At 44.1% G+C, this 11,815-nt stretch overlaps 1 protein-coding gene across 3 annotated transcripts in view; it reads right to left on the bottom strand.

Annotated features, from left to right (window-relative positions):
- Positions 1-3,963: 3,963 nt before the first annotated feature.
- The window catches only part of LOC127476479 (cytochrome c oxidase assembly factor 1 homolog), a 52,918-nt gene continuing 45,066 nt past the window's right edge, over positions 3,964-11,815 (bottom strand). For all 3 annotated transcript variants that reach the window (XM_051799443.1, XM_051799445.1, XM_051799444.1), the window contains 3 exons: positions 9,109-9,260; positions 7,129-7,205; positions 3,964-4,389 (listed from right to left, as the gene is read on the bottom strand). In XM_051799443.1, coding sequence (XP_051655403.1) covers positions 4,293-4,389; positions 7,129-7,205; positions 9,109-9,260 — 326 coding nt within the window. In that variant the 3' untranslated portion in view covers positions 3,964-4,292. The remainder of the gene's footprint in view (positions 4,390-7,128; positions 7,206-9,108; positions 9,261-11,815) is intronic.

Below are 11,815 nucleotides of genomic sequence, written 5' to 3'. Positions count from 1 at the left end.
CACTAATCCTCACAGGGAAATGTCCTGAGCTGCTGGGGTATCACCCTACTGTCTGCCACCTTCCAGTAGCACTCTGTGAGATCCAGCTGGTCTGGTCACTGGGTGGAAGTCCTTGTTGTGGGCCTTACCAAGCAAAGAGAGGCAAAGACTGTCTCTCAGAAGTTATTGAATAAAGGTGCTTGCTCCTAAATCCCCTAGGAAAGCAAATTAACAGAAACAGCACTAGATTGGTTAAGAAATTACATTATTCTATTAATTTTATACAATTGGTGCTAATTAAAATGAACCAAAGGCATTTGGCCAAGTGTGATGTGTCTTCCAAAATAACACCAAAAATGTGCAGGTCTCCATTGCTCCTTGTGTTACAGGACTGTCTGGGCCCTGCTGCAGGGAACTTGCAAATTTTGCAAAAAACCATGCAGGAAAATGATTTTTCTTTGACAAGCAGGAAAGATGAAGGAAACAACTGGACGCATTCTCATTTCTGAATGCGAGATGAATTCAAATTACTTGTGTTCCCAGTGCAATGCAAGACATCTGCCCAAGGTACAAAGTTAACTGACTTGGACAAAACTCTATTACTCCTTGGAGAAACATATTCAAAAGGGAACATGTCAACCCGCTTAGGCTTTCTGAAGGTAGTGCTTTTAAAACACCTGGCTTTACACTGCCCCTGTGTGCTAGTCAGGTCCAACTCAAGTAGGTTCAAGCCTGCTGAGCAATATTTGTTGTTCCTCAGCTGTAAGTTAAGTCCTTGCCCTGAACAGTCTGCCACCTTGATAGTTTCCTTGAGGGTGATGGCTGCCTGGCAGAAGCAATTAAAATCAAACTAGAGAATAAGAAACAAACACGCAATCCAGCGAAGGTCATGACAATGATGGTTGTTTTAACCACACCAGCAACTGGAAAAGGAACTGTGCAAATTTTCAAGACAATTAAAAAGAAATTATTTAACATACTGAACATGATTAAAATGGTTAAAGGATTGCAGCACCTGTTAACACAGCTGAGAGACTTGGAATTGGAGAAGGCTCAGCAAGGAATCTTATCAGTGTGAGGGAAGACTAAAGAGAATGAAGCCAGATTCTCTTTAGTGGTGTCCAGTTGCAGGACAAGAGGCTGTGGACACACACTCTGAAACCCACGAAATTCTGTTTAATCATAAGAGAAAGCTTTTTTTACAGTGAGAATGGCTGAACACTGGTACAGCTTGTCCAGAGGTCACAGAGTCTCCATCCTTAATGATCTTCAAAAGCTGACTGGATGTGGTCCCAGGTAATATGCTCTAGCTGACCCTGGTGGGAATGAAACACTTGGACTAGATGATCTCCCAAAGCTCCTCCCAACCTTAACTGTTCTGTGGGATCTAGGGTCTTTTATCAAAAGGTGAATATTTTCTCAACAAAAATGAAATCAGTGTTTCAGTGACATAATGAAGTTAAATAGAACTTAATCTGCTCCAGTGTTCCTTAGAAGAAAAGACTCCAAAGGGCCCAGGTGCCCTTTTGAAGTTATTTGGGCTTTCAGCAGCTGCTGGGTTTTGAGACCTTTGCTCTCCCTGTTTTCCTGGCATGTTCCAGCTCCCTTGGCTGCTCCTGCTGCACCTGTGTCCTCTCTGAAAGCAGCCGTGGGCTGTGATGTATTTAATGGGAGCCACATGGCTAAAGCAGCTTGGCACCAACCTGCTGAGTGGTTTTTTTTCCCCTTTGAATATGTGCGTCCTAAAAGAGCTCAAACATGGAGAGGAAGTGACTTCTGCAGCTCTTCAAGGTCACGAGGTAAGAAATTCTGTGTTTGCTGACTCTGGTAATAAAACAAAGGCAGGGATTTGATTGTGATTTTACTCTTGTCCCACTGTAATGATTTGCTGGCTTCCAGCTCCACCCATTGCTTTCTCACTTCTCTGGGTTTAAAGATTTGATTTAGAGAATTGGTATGATATGATGATACTGTCTGTTCCTACAGCTCTGGTGACCCTGTTGGTTGGTTTGGATGACTGGGTGTGCTCAAAGTTAAAGGGGTGCTTTGTTGGGTCTCTGGGGGGAAAGTGAGAGATGAAACCTCTTTGTGGGCCCTGCTTCCCCCAAGGAAGGTAACAAAATCTCCAGTATTACTGGTAAGGTTTGTGTGAGGATACATCTTCCAGGCCTGGAAAACCCAGGGTTAGAGCCAGGCCATGCAGTGGTGTTGTGGTGCAGCAATTTGTGAAGCCAGAGTGGGGATCTTGTGTGTGCCAGCTCAAGAGCCAAGGAGGTGGTGAGCCAGCATTGTGCTGCAGGCTGGGGTGCTTGTGGCCAGGTCTCCTGGACACTTGCTCCCCTTGCAGCCATTGCAGGCTCCAGGCTTACTATGCACACAGAGGTGACAAAATGCAGATGAACAGCAATGCATGCCAGATGCAGCCAGTGAAGACATAGGGAGGGACTATGTCTGACTGAGCAGGCTGGGGTTGCTCTCCACAGCCACATCATCTTTGGAGATTAGGAAGAAATCAAAGCTGCAGCCAGGAAAGTGGTAATTGATGGATAAGAAGTGGTTTATTTTGCTTTTTCTTGTCTACTGTTTGATTCCCCACCAAACTTCTTCAGTGACCAAAAGCTAGAGCTGATCAAGCTCTGAGACACAAGGTGTCCTGGAGATCTCCATATCTCTCAGATGCTCTTGCTAGCTGGGCTGCAGTAGTGCTCGGCTGATATTTTTCACATCACATGGTTTATATTTTGTTTTACAAAACCAGTAAGGAGTGATTTCAATCTGGGTAATGCTGTCTCTCTTTGATTCATCCTAATCCTCTCCCTGGTGTGCTGGGCTCTCATGCGGGTTGGATCAGGTCTCACAAGAGCTGTTCATCCTGACTGCTCTTTGTGAAGTTCAAACTACAGCATGTGTATTGTTTCTTTCTAAAATTGTTAGTCCAAGACGCCTTTGCTGTGGTCCTTTAGTATCTCTTTCTTTTTATTATGGCATTTGCTCTTCGGGTTTATTCAAAAGCCACCTTGCCCAGCTTGCTGGGTCATTGTTGAACAAGAAAGTGCTCACTGTTATTCAACAATTCTTTGATCTAGTTTGCCCTTCTCTGTGAAAAGCTTTGCAGTGCCTCTGCCTCAGGTGGGTTTCTAGGACTCAAATTTGGATGAAGACATGGAGAGGGAGGAAAAGGGAATTGAGTGATATAAGCTCTGGGCTTTCCCAGCTTGATGAAGCATCTCCATTAGAGTGAATCCAAAATACTCTTCTGCCTGGATGTTCTTAATGGCTCATCTGTTACTTTAAGGTACGAAGGCAGGACAGTTACTTGTGTTTTTTCAGTGTCTCAGACTGTGCCTTAGGCTTTGCAATTGTTCATGTGTGCAGTTTGGGGTGGGAGTGGAAAATGCATGCATTTGGGTTTTTTTGTTTGTTTGTTTGGTGTGGTTCGGATTTTGGTTTGGGTTTTGGGGTATTTTTGATGTTTTGGATTTTTTTACTTATTCCTCAGCTTAGTTCTGGTGATGGGCAATTCTCTACCTGATAGACAGAATCAGGGCACAGTCAAAATCTCCTATTGTAGTCAGAGTGAACTGGGACAGTACTTCACCCGTTCTGCACCTCCTGAGTGTTCTCCTCCCTAAGTAAATGTCCCCTCCTGAACTCATGTCAGGCAGTGCCAGTGTGAGGCAGTGGCTTCTTCTGAGTGACCTTCAGTGTGAGCAGCGAGTCTCTTCCTGGAATTCTTAAGTTACAAGGAATAGCCTCAGCTATTTCATGAGCTTTTTAATTATATCTGTAAGGGAGCAAATCTACCTGATATGTGGCGTGGAGGGTGCTGCTGCTGAGCCTCACCTTTGCTGCTTCATTGCTCCTGATTTAGGTAACACCTAAAACTGAAGCAGCAAGGGGATCGCTTTCAGAAGCTGGCTTGGTCTTCTGGCTATGACAGAGCAGCTCAACTGTCCTGACTTTGGTCTGCAATTGTAAAACAAATGTAAGTTTCCTCCCAGTTTGTTTATTTATTTCAAATTCATAATACCAGCACACACAGGGCATAACACGTGACTTCTCTGGAACAGCAAGTCTTTTGCAAGGTATTTATTTTAGGCTTCTGTTGAACACATGAATAAACTAGCAAAAGAAAGAAATTACAATTACAACAATGATGAGGTCAATCTTAGAGAGAAAATTGTCTTGAGAGCACCCACTTAAGTGAAACTGTCACTTGTGACAACTGTGTACATTCATGGACACAGCAGGATGCAATCGATTAATGGCTCCTTTGGCTCAATGGGAGGTGGAGAGGCAGCTGTCTCTGATTTTTAGCCTTCTTGCACACCAATGCTTTCCACCGGGGAGTGGTAAACAAGGATATTCTGACCATCCCGTAGTTTCAAGGTGACATCCTGAAGGCACCAGCTGACACAAAACAAAGGAGATTTTTAACTTCTATCAATCACAGTAGTAAAGTCAGTGTAGAAATAGCTGGCACAGAGAAACAAATCATTCCACACTTCTACTGCTTTTAAAAATTCTCTCAAACGTTTTAAAACTTGGTTTGCAAGTGCCAGCTTCTGAAAGCTGTTCTCCCTAATAGCATAGCACAGCCCAGATTCAAAGGTCTGAGATGCCTGTTTCCTATTTGCTGCAACTCAAATAAAATCCTGCCAGCTCTTCTTAGATAGGAATATTCCTCCTCTGACCCATTGCCTTTTTTTCCTCTCCATCCTGCGGGTGCATTCCTTACTCCACTCCTCTCTGGCCTTGGAGCCAGACGGTGTTGCTAAGGAATTATCCTGGCTTGGAGGAGTTTGAACACTGTGTGATCACTCAATGTGACTGCTGAAACCCTGACAGGGTACAACAGTGGTTACTCAAAGAAGGAAAACTGCATTTGTTGGAGACTGAGGGGGAGTCTTTTCCTTCCTCTAAGCTCTGCTCCAAACCCACTTCTGAGAGACTGTTCATGCTGCTTTTCCAGCTGGAAAGGACTATTATTTTGGGGTACTAAAACAGGATTTTTACAAAAGCTCCTGGTGCTCACCCAGCTCTGCTTTTGCTGGAGTCAGTGCTGAGTACATACAATTAGGTAATTAGGCTGCCGCACCTCTGTGCAATGGGTCTGCAGCAGGGCTCTTTGCTCCCTCTGCTTCCACTCCCAACCCAGGACAAGCAACTGCCTCCTTTATAACCGGGCTTGAAGGAGGAACTGCTCCCTCCCCACAGTGTGGCCTGGGATCTCAGCCCTTCTCTCCATTCACTTTGGGGCAGGCAAGTGTCATTTTGCACAACTGGTGCCTTGGTTGCCCTCGCCTCTGGACACCCTCCCCACCCCTGCACTGCCTGCGCTTGAGCGAATGCCTCTTCCTCCTGCTCCAAATGAACTCACAGATTCCAAATTTCCCTTTTTTCAGTTGCCTTCTCTTTTATAAACAAATAAACCCCTACGGACAGACTGCACACTCAGAGTCAGATGCATTTCTGTGGCTTAGGAGCCTACACTATTCTTGCACAGAGCACTCAACTCCCAGTGTCATAGAATCATAGAATCAGCTGGGTTGGAAGGGACCTCCGAGATCATCAAGTCCAACCCGTGATCCACTACCGCTGTGGTTGCTAGACCAGGGCACTGAGTGCCACATCCAGTCTCATCTTAAAAACCTCCAGGGATGGAGAATCCACCACTTTGGATGGGCAGCCCATTCCAGCGTCATGGAATGGGTCTGACTGCCTCCCCAGTCACTGCTGGAAAAGCACACATGTATAATCTGTGGAACTCCACTAGGATAGCCTGTGTACATGTTTGTTACTCCCAGCCATTTTACTGTTAGTTCCTCAGCTGGGTGCAAGGACATCAAGTCCTGCCTTAGCCCCACATGAAGCTGTACACGGGACCCTGCACACAGATGGAGTTGGTTGAGTCTGATGTAAATCCTCTTACAAGAAGATGCCTTTTTTTTTTATCTTAAGCTTATAGAAATACACGGAGAGCTTTAAAAACTTTTAAAAACACTTTAAAACAAAACTCTGAGAGATATATATATAAGCATTAATGTAGTTCAACACCTTGCAATCTTCAGTTATCCTCACAGTAACTGTGAGCATGGAATGTCAGGGAACTGTTATTTCCCTAGTCTGTGAGGGGCTAAGGAGGAGCGAGGAGATCAGAGCTGAGGCACCAAGGAAGTGATGTGTGCAAGAAAGGTGGCTGGGGACCTCTGGGGTTATCTCTGGTCACTAGGGAGGAGGCCAGGCCTGGTACTGAGTTTTTCAAGTCCCAGTCTAGTGCCTTACTCACATCATTTTACACCTTACTGCCTGTACTTACTCAGAAGAGAAACACTAAGTCATGCTCATCTAATTATGAAAATAAAACATTACCATATGGCTGGTGGCAGCTAAGTAAGAGTTTTGTAGCTTTTGGTTTTCAAATAGAGCTAACAGAAGTACCTAACAAGAGCTTTGCATCTAATAAAACAGTCTTTTGCAATGGAAGATGGACTTTGAATTCACATAGCAATTCTTTGCCCAGTTCTAGAAACCAGTTTACCCTTGACAAAGGAGGTTGTCAGGCTTCAGTACTACAAAAATGTAAAGTCACTTCTATATGATGTGGAATCAGAGCATCCTTCAACTGTAATATATCTGTTCTAGCAATTTTTTTTAACCATAAGGACCATATTTATGAAATGAAAAAAAAATCCTGCATTTTCAGCTCGCCTTGCATGGCTCTGATGAAATGTGTGATTTGCTTACTGCAATCCATACCAGACTAGAGTTAGGATTGCTGTTCAACAGCCTCTCACCTTTGTGGGGAGCAGGGGTGGAAGGGGACAATGCGTTACCTTGGCTTATAGTATTTGTATGTGTACCAAGCTACAGTTTGCAGAACACAGTTAACACAAATGAATGGCTCGTGTTGCTCTTCTATTGGCACTCAGAGAGATGAATTCAATATATTTCTCAACTAATTTACATTTTAGTCATAATGGTGTTAATGACCTTTCACAAGACCTTCAGACAGGAGTTTCCGCTTGCTTTGTGTGCATGATCTCAGCAACACGGATGACTAAAGCAAATATCCTGCTCTACTCTTCTCTCCTACCACTTCTTTCCCTGCATCCAGACATTTCTCCCAGCACCTCCCCCAGTACACACCGCTGACGGGAGTGGTCCATCTCTGAGTTAATGTAGAGGTATCCCGCTGATTTTGTTCCAGATACTGGTAGCTTTATCTGCAAATGTAAAAGCATGTTAAAGATTCATCGAAGCAAAAAGGACATTTACTCCTTCTACAGTTAAAGATATAACACCTCTTTACCTTAAGCTCTAAGTATGTTTTTCACTGTATCTCAGTCTGACCAAGCCATTCTAACAGCTAACATGTGTGTGGCTACACAAGTATGCCTGTTCTGCCATGCATTAATCTCTCTCTGCTGAAAGAATGTACTGTTACAGCTGCAACCCCCAGGGAAAATCACTCGCTCTCTGAAATATTTATGAGCAAACACCTTTCCTTACCAGAATGCATGGTCATCCAGAGTTAACCTGCACCGTTAGGGCTTCTCATAACCATAACAAGCCAGTAGGTTGAGATCCTCTACAGATCAGTTCCTCAACACACACCAAGGCAATAAGACTTTCAGTGATTTTTACTTTTTTTTTTACAGTGTCATAAATTCTATCACTCAGTTATTGACAAACAAAGCTGGAGCTGCAGCAGTGACCAAGGTGGCCAATTGCACTTGGTCTAATGTCTGAAAAAAAGAAATATGTTTCAGGTGTAGCATTTGCTGGCGGTGTTGTAATCACAAAGAGAAAATGCCAGGTGTTCTCCAACAGACCCAGGAGATGGGAATGTTATGGAGTCAGTAAACTGACCTATGTTATAATGATGATTTACTAGTTTGTTTTATGAGAACATGAATGCTTAGGAGCATGAAAAAGCGGAGAAGAAAGTTGGTGGTTTGTGTCTTGGGTGAGGTCGGTAGAAGGCAGGGTTTGACTTCACCCTGAGTCACCCAAGTGACTAGCATTCTTAAACAGTGACATAGGAAAACACCAGTGGGAAAGGTTATCTGCCTTTCAGTCAGCATAAGAGATTGTGTGGGGTTTTGCACATTTATTTCCTTAGACATGTTTCTTGGTAGAATCTATAAAACCTGGGAAACATTTTGGCACAGGGTGTCATGTGAGTGCAGCCTAGCTGGAGGGAAATGTAAAGAAATTTTATATGAGTTGGTTAAAGGCTGGGGTTTTATCTTGCCCTGATAGTCCCTCTCCTTCATGTACCATCTGAATCATTCCTTAATGCCCTTGCTCAGTCCCTAAAATTCAGAACTACTCAACAGGAAGAACAAAATTATTCTGATGTGACAAGTTACCCCAGTGAAGGACCTGGAGAGTCGATAGGGACGTTTTGTGTCACCAGCAAAACAAGGGAAGGGCAACTAGCCCTGGATTAAGGGGTAAAAACACTGATGGAAAGTCCTTTTCAGGCAACAACACTGAGAGGAGGTGGACTTGTGTTAGCAAGGTTTGCTTGGGCCCAGCCCTGAGCTGACACAAGGCAGCCTTGTGCAATACTCCAGCACGCAGTGCAGCATTTTCCAGTCACTATGTAACCCCCACGCTCAGTCTCAGGCTGGGCAGCAGTTCTCCATGACACAAACTTACAGGTGCTTTTAAAAACCACACCACCTGTGCTGTACTACAGCATAGCCTGTAAGTGGCTATAAAACTTCACTCTGAACAAAGCTTTAAAAACTAGCAGGGGATATATCCGGGGGGGAAAGGAAGACAGGTGCTATTTTAAAGCTGGATCTCATATGTATCTGAAAATAATTTTGTGGCTTACAGTTGCAGGAGGGCTATCAACTGGCTTGAGAGGTCCCTTGGCATTCTGTGATGTGCCCATATAGCACAACAGGAAGATGCTGCTATTGCTGTTTCTAGTCTAGTAGATTTATACTTTGGAAATCCATTCGTCTTCCAAATCAACTGATATCCTATTCTACTGCCTTTCAGTGTCCTCAAATGACTTATGAGCTGCTGATCAGGTCACAAAATCCCCTGGCTGATCTCTTGTCACCTGACATCTTGGGAAGCCACCCTGTGACACCACCTCCCCAGCATTACCTGTGCTCTTTCTGTGTCTACGCGATTACTCCCATCTGTCAGTCGGATGTTGTGAACCTTAAGAGGGGGGGCACCCAGGGCTTCCAGGGCATCAGGATTGCTGTTCAGTTGCTCCAAAGCTTGCTGGTAATACTGGGTCCTGGCAAAACTTTCTAGGTGAGAGAAACAGGGTAGTGAGGAGACTGTTCACTTAAAATCAAAACATATGCTAAAAAAAAAAATTTCTCAAGATTACCACACCTTTCCTGATGCACAGTCCAAAACTATTAATTAGGAGAAATTTGGCAAAAGGAAGAAACACACCCCGTCATCAAATGTTATTCAACTCATTTAAGTGAAAAGGGCCCTGAACATAGACTGTTCCATACTGACATACTGTACAGCTTATGGCTGTGTCTCCTCACTTTTCATGCATTTGTAGGTCATCTAAAAGGAAGAAAAATAAGAAAAAAAGGCATAAAGATGAATATCTGAAATGTTCTAATGGCAATTCAAGTTTGCGGGTTTTTTTTATAGGAGGCACATAAAATACTTTAGGAATGGAGAATATTTTACAGACGTTGACATAAGACAGGAACAGCTGCTGCTGTGGAACTATTGCTGTGGTCTTGATACAGCTTTCCAAGTGGCAGCCACAAAGCTGCAACCCTACCAACAGATGCATTAAAAGGGAGACAGATGCATTAAAAGGGAGGCACAAGGAAGCACCATTAGAGTTACTGGTCAAGCAGCCACAATAGCACAGGAGATGGATGCTGCAGTGTTGGCATATGGAGGACAATTGAAGTAAATTGCTATTTATCAATGTCTGGTTGCTATGTGTAGCTGTGCCGTGGGTGCCAGTGGACAGTGCAGAGTTGAGAGGCTGGAAACTTGCCGACCCTCCTTATGGTGGCAGGTATTTGCTTATTAACAGTTTTAAGGCTTGCTTGCTGAGATTTCTAGATTTACTCAAGCCAGCATAACTTCAATCTCTTGACACCAAGAAGGGTAGAATTAAGCCAAAAGTGTGCATTTGCAAAAGTCCTACTCTGGCAACTTTGCCCTCACATTTCAGAGAGTTTAGCACAAGGTGTAAGGTTTGTTTCCTAGTCTCTTGCCTGTCAGTATTAATCTTGGAGCATGAGGCAGAAGGATGCTGCCCCCTCTTCCTAATTAGAGGCATCCTCTGTGAGCAGGTAGCATCCAGTTGGCATAGAAACAGCTTTGCTAGGCTGCAGCCTGCGCTGGATCTCCCCTGGCCCCCCTGGACCATCTTAAGGAGCTCCAGCACGCCAGTCATTTAGTGCCTACAGATTATGGCAAACAGCCACCCAGACCACGTTAAAAATATGATGTTGTCCATCCTGCAGGTTGGAGGGGAAAGGGGTTCTAGTTTCCTGGTGCTCCTTCTCAGCTCTTCCTTGTTAGCATCTCATGCATTAAACATAAAATACCCAACTAATCCATTTGTTCACACATCTCTTGGTAGAAAAGCTGAAAGGATGCTGGAGTTTGCTGAGCAGACCGGTTCCATGAGAAGGGTGTGGAGGTGACAAGAGTCAGTAGAAACAGGATTACCTGAGTGTTTGCACAGAGACCACGTGCACGCAAACTTCCCTTCAGCCCAAAGAAAGGGAAGAAACCCTCTCCCGCTGCCTGCCACCAACTTACCAGACAGCTACTCAGTGGCCCCTGATATTACAACAGAGGCAGAAGTAGCCATCGTGTTGCACCACTTGATTGCACAGCTAAGTGATGCAGGAACCAGCCCACTTTACTTGCTGTATAGCACAGGGGGTGACTTCCCCACGAGATTTCTAGATAACAATGCTGAAGTTGAAAATTAAAAAATGTTAATGTCCTTGTTAAAGCCAGATTCAATATTTTAAAGCAAAGGATCATATTTCCATGTAGTCTGGAGCTTGAGGGCATGAGCTGCCTAAAATTAAATCCTGCTTTCCAGCCTTGTCTGATTTATTATTAATATGTGTAAAATGAAGGGGAGGTTTCAGAGCTTATCTGAAGGCTTGAGGAAACAGGCTCAGCTACACTTTTCTGGCAGCATCCTCTGATATAAGGGTAGGTGAAAAGCAATAGTCTTTGATAGCACCAGCAAGAGGCCTATAGCACCCCCTGAAAGAGAGGCAAAGCCTATTTCTGTTCTGATGCTAAATATCTAGAAGCTGTTTTAGAGAAAGGCAACATCTATCATTTGGACTAGTAATTTGGATTCTTGGCCAGAGACGTGTAGCAACTAGAGATGTCTATAAACAGCAACATCATCTGTCTAGTTTTTCTCTCCTTGTCCTGGTCTTCTCAGTGCTGATGCTCTTATCTATCCCTCATTCAGGAGAAACTAATGACGTCTTAGCACTTCACAGGTGCATTGTGTTTAGGGGCAGCACCACATAGAGATTTACAGATAAAACTGCTAGATACTAATACCTTCTTGCAGATGGTCCTTTTTTTCTGCCCAGTTATAAAATCTCAGTGAAGAAATGAAACCTGTATTACTGCCTAAGCTTTCACTTCACCCTCAGGAAACCCCCAAAACCCAGACTTTCTTCTGACCACAACAGCTTGCTTCCTATGCAATATTCGCCTCTGGAAGTGCATGCAGCAGTGCTTGGGAGAGCAAAAGCCCTGGGGATGAACAAAGCAGAGCCCACAGAGGCAGAACCCAGAGGCTCACCCACACTTCCCTTAACTTCATCTGCTTTTCACA

This window comes from Manacus candei, unplaced genomic scaffold, assembly GCF_025592945.1.
Source record: "Manacus candei isolate 608988 ecotype Guabito, Panama unplaced genomic scaffold, ASM2559294v1 h1tg000049l, whole genome shotgun sequence".
In the NCBI taxonomy this organism is placed as follows: domain Eukaryota; kingdom Metazoa; phylum Chordata; class Aves; order Passeriformes; family Pipridae; genus Manacus; species Manacus candei.
This window is presented reverse-complemented; position numbering and strand designations above follow the sequence as displayed.